The 1,387-nt window shown below is 45.0% G+C and overlaps 1 protein-coding gene across 1 annotated transcript; it reads right to left on the bottom strand.

Moving 5' to 3' along the window:
• Positions 1–264: 264 nt before the first annotated feature.
• Pmar_PMAR017427 (conserved hypothetical protein) lies at positions 265–1,037 on the bottom strand (the record flags this gene model as incomplete). Its single annotated transcript, XM_002765785.1, has 5 exons — positions 265–339; positions 494–575; positions 620–693; positions 841–914; positions 953–1,037. Coding segments are annotated over 5 exons (390 nt in total), but the record flags the coding sequence as incomplete, so codon positions are not given.
• Positions 1,038–1,387: the final 350 nt, after the last annotated feature.

The raw sequence follows: 1,387 nt of genomic DNA, 5'->3' as shown, positions 1-1,387 counted from the left end.
CTTTCTGCGTTGGGGCCTGTCGGGGCCTATACCCCTTCTTGCTACCATAAAGAAGACCATGATGTTGTTGTATTCCTCTCTCCCCAGTATCATACTCAGAAACTCGATAGAAGTGACGTGATGAAATTAATCATTTAAGTTCACGCCAGTAAGTTAGAAACAATTCAAGACCAATGATAACAGCATCTACAGCTACCAACCAGATGACCCATATCTAAGATCGTAGAAGATGCAGAGTAGGTCCAGACTATGACTACAACCTACTTCAAGATTGTTACCATGGGCTACATGTAGTTCCTCCTGTATCATAGTATACATATCATTCAAGACCTCCATACGCTGAATAGATGATCTTACCGGCTCAATACCATTCCTCTCTGAAGTTTATATTTCCACGCATCACTCTCTAGTAGTAAAGGAATCGATGATTGCCCACATAACAAGCCCGTTTATAGAGGAATGTCCACGTGGGAATTAGCACATATAGTGTTACCTGATTTAGTATTTCAACCCGTCTATTAATATCCATATATCGTCTGGACTTATCATAAACTGCTTCGTATTCGTTGAAGTCCCTACCCAAAGAGGAGTACCTTAGGCTACTCCTAGTATGACTCACCAGAACACATCAGGAGTACCCAGCATATCACTGTATACATTTAGATCACAGCGTTGTACGAATAGATTGCCCATCTGAGATGATGATAAAGAAGTCAGACTATCATGGAGTATGCTGGTGATGCCGTTCAAAATTAAAGTATGCAGGTTCCAACTGTATTGTCTATCAACACTGCAAGATTGATCTTCATTATCACGTGGTCTCCATCCAATACGTCTCACCCGCTGAGCAACTTCCTTCTTCCCTATTCCCACAGTCCCCGTCCTGGTCATCGTCTCGGGTACATCAGTAGTTCCTACAATACTAATCCGTAAACGTTGTTTCATGTCATACTTTCGATGGCCCCATCCAGCATCGTTTCAAAAGCATCAACTCTGACACTTTGGGCGAGGGAGTAGCTGTGAGCCAATCGTTCCATTAAAGAACTGTAAAGGGCGGCATACAGGAGGACCAACTGCTCTGGAGGCCTCACCTCCATCCGCCCGAAGCTGATAGCCTTATGTTATCATGAGCTATGGGCCTCCTCGAAGGATGATCACGATGATGGGCTGCCTCGGGTTCGCCACTATCCTCAGCAGTAGCAGCAGCACTCGTGGTGGCTTCTATAAAGGGCTGATATGAAAGGCATGTAGGGAGGGACCATGGAGGAGTACCACCTCTGTAGTGTAACGCATGTAGTCGTGTTCACGCTGAGATAGAGGCTTCTTCACTAGTGGTTTAACCAAATCGACTATAGTACCCAACTGAGAGGGCACTTCCATGCGGAAG

The sequence above is a fragment of the Perkinsus marinus genome (genome assembly GCF_000006405.1).
Source record: "Perkinsus marinus ATCC 50983 genomic scaffold scf_1104296974716, whole genome shotgun sequence".
NCBI lineage: Eukaryota > Perkinsozoa > Perkinsida > Perkinsidae > Perkinsus > Perkinsus marinus.
This window is presented reverse-complemented; position numbering and strand designations above follow the sequence as displayed.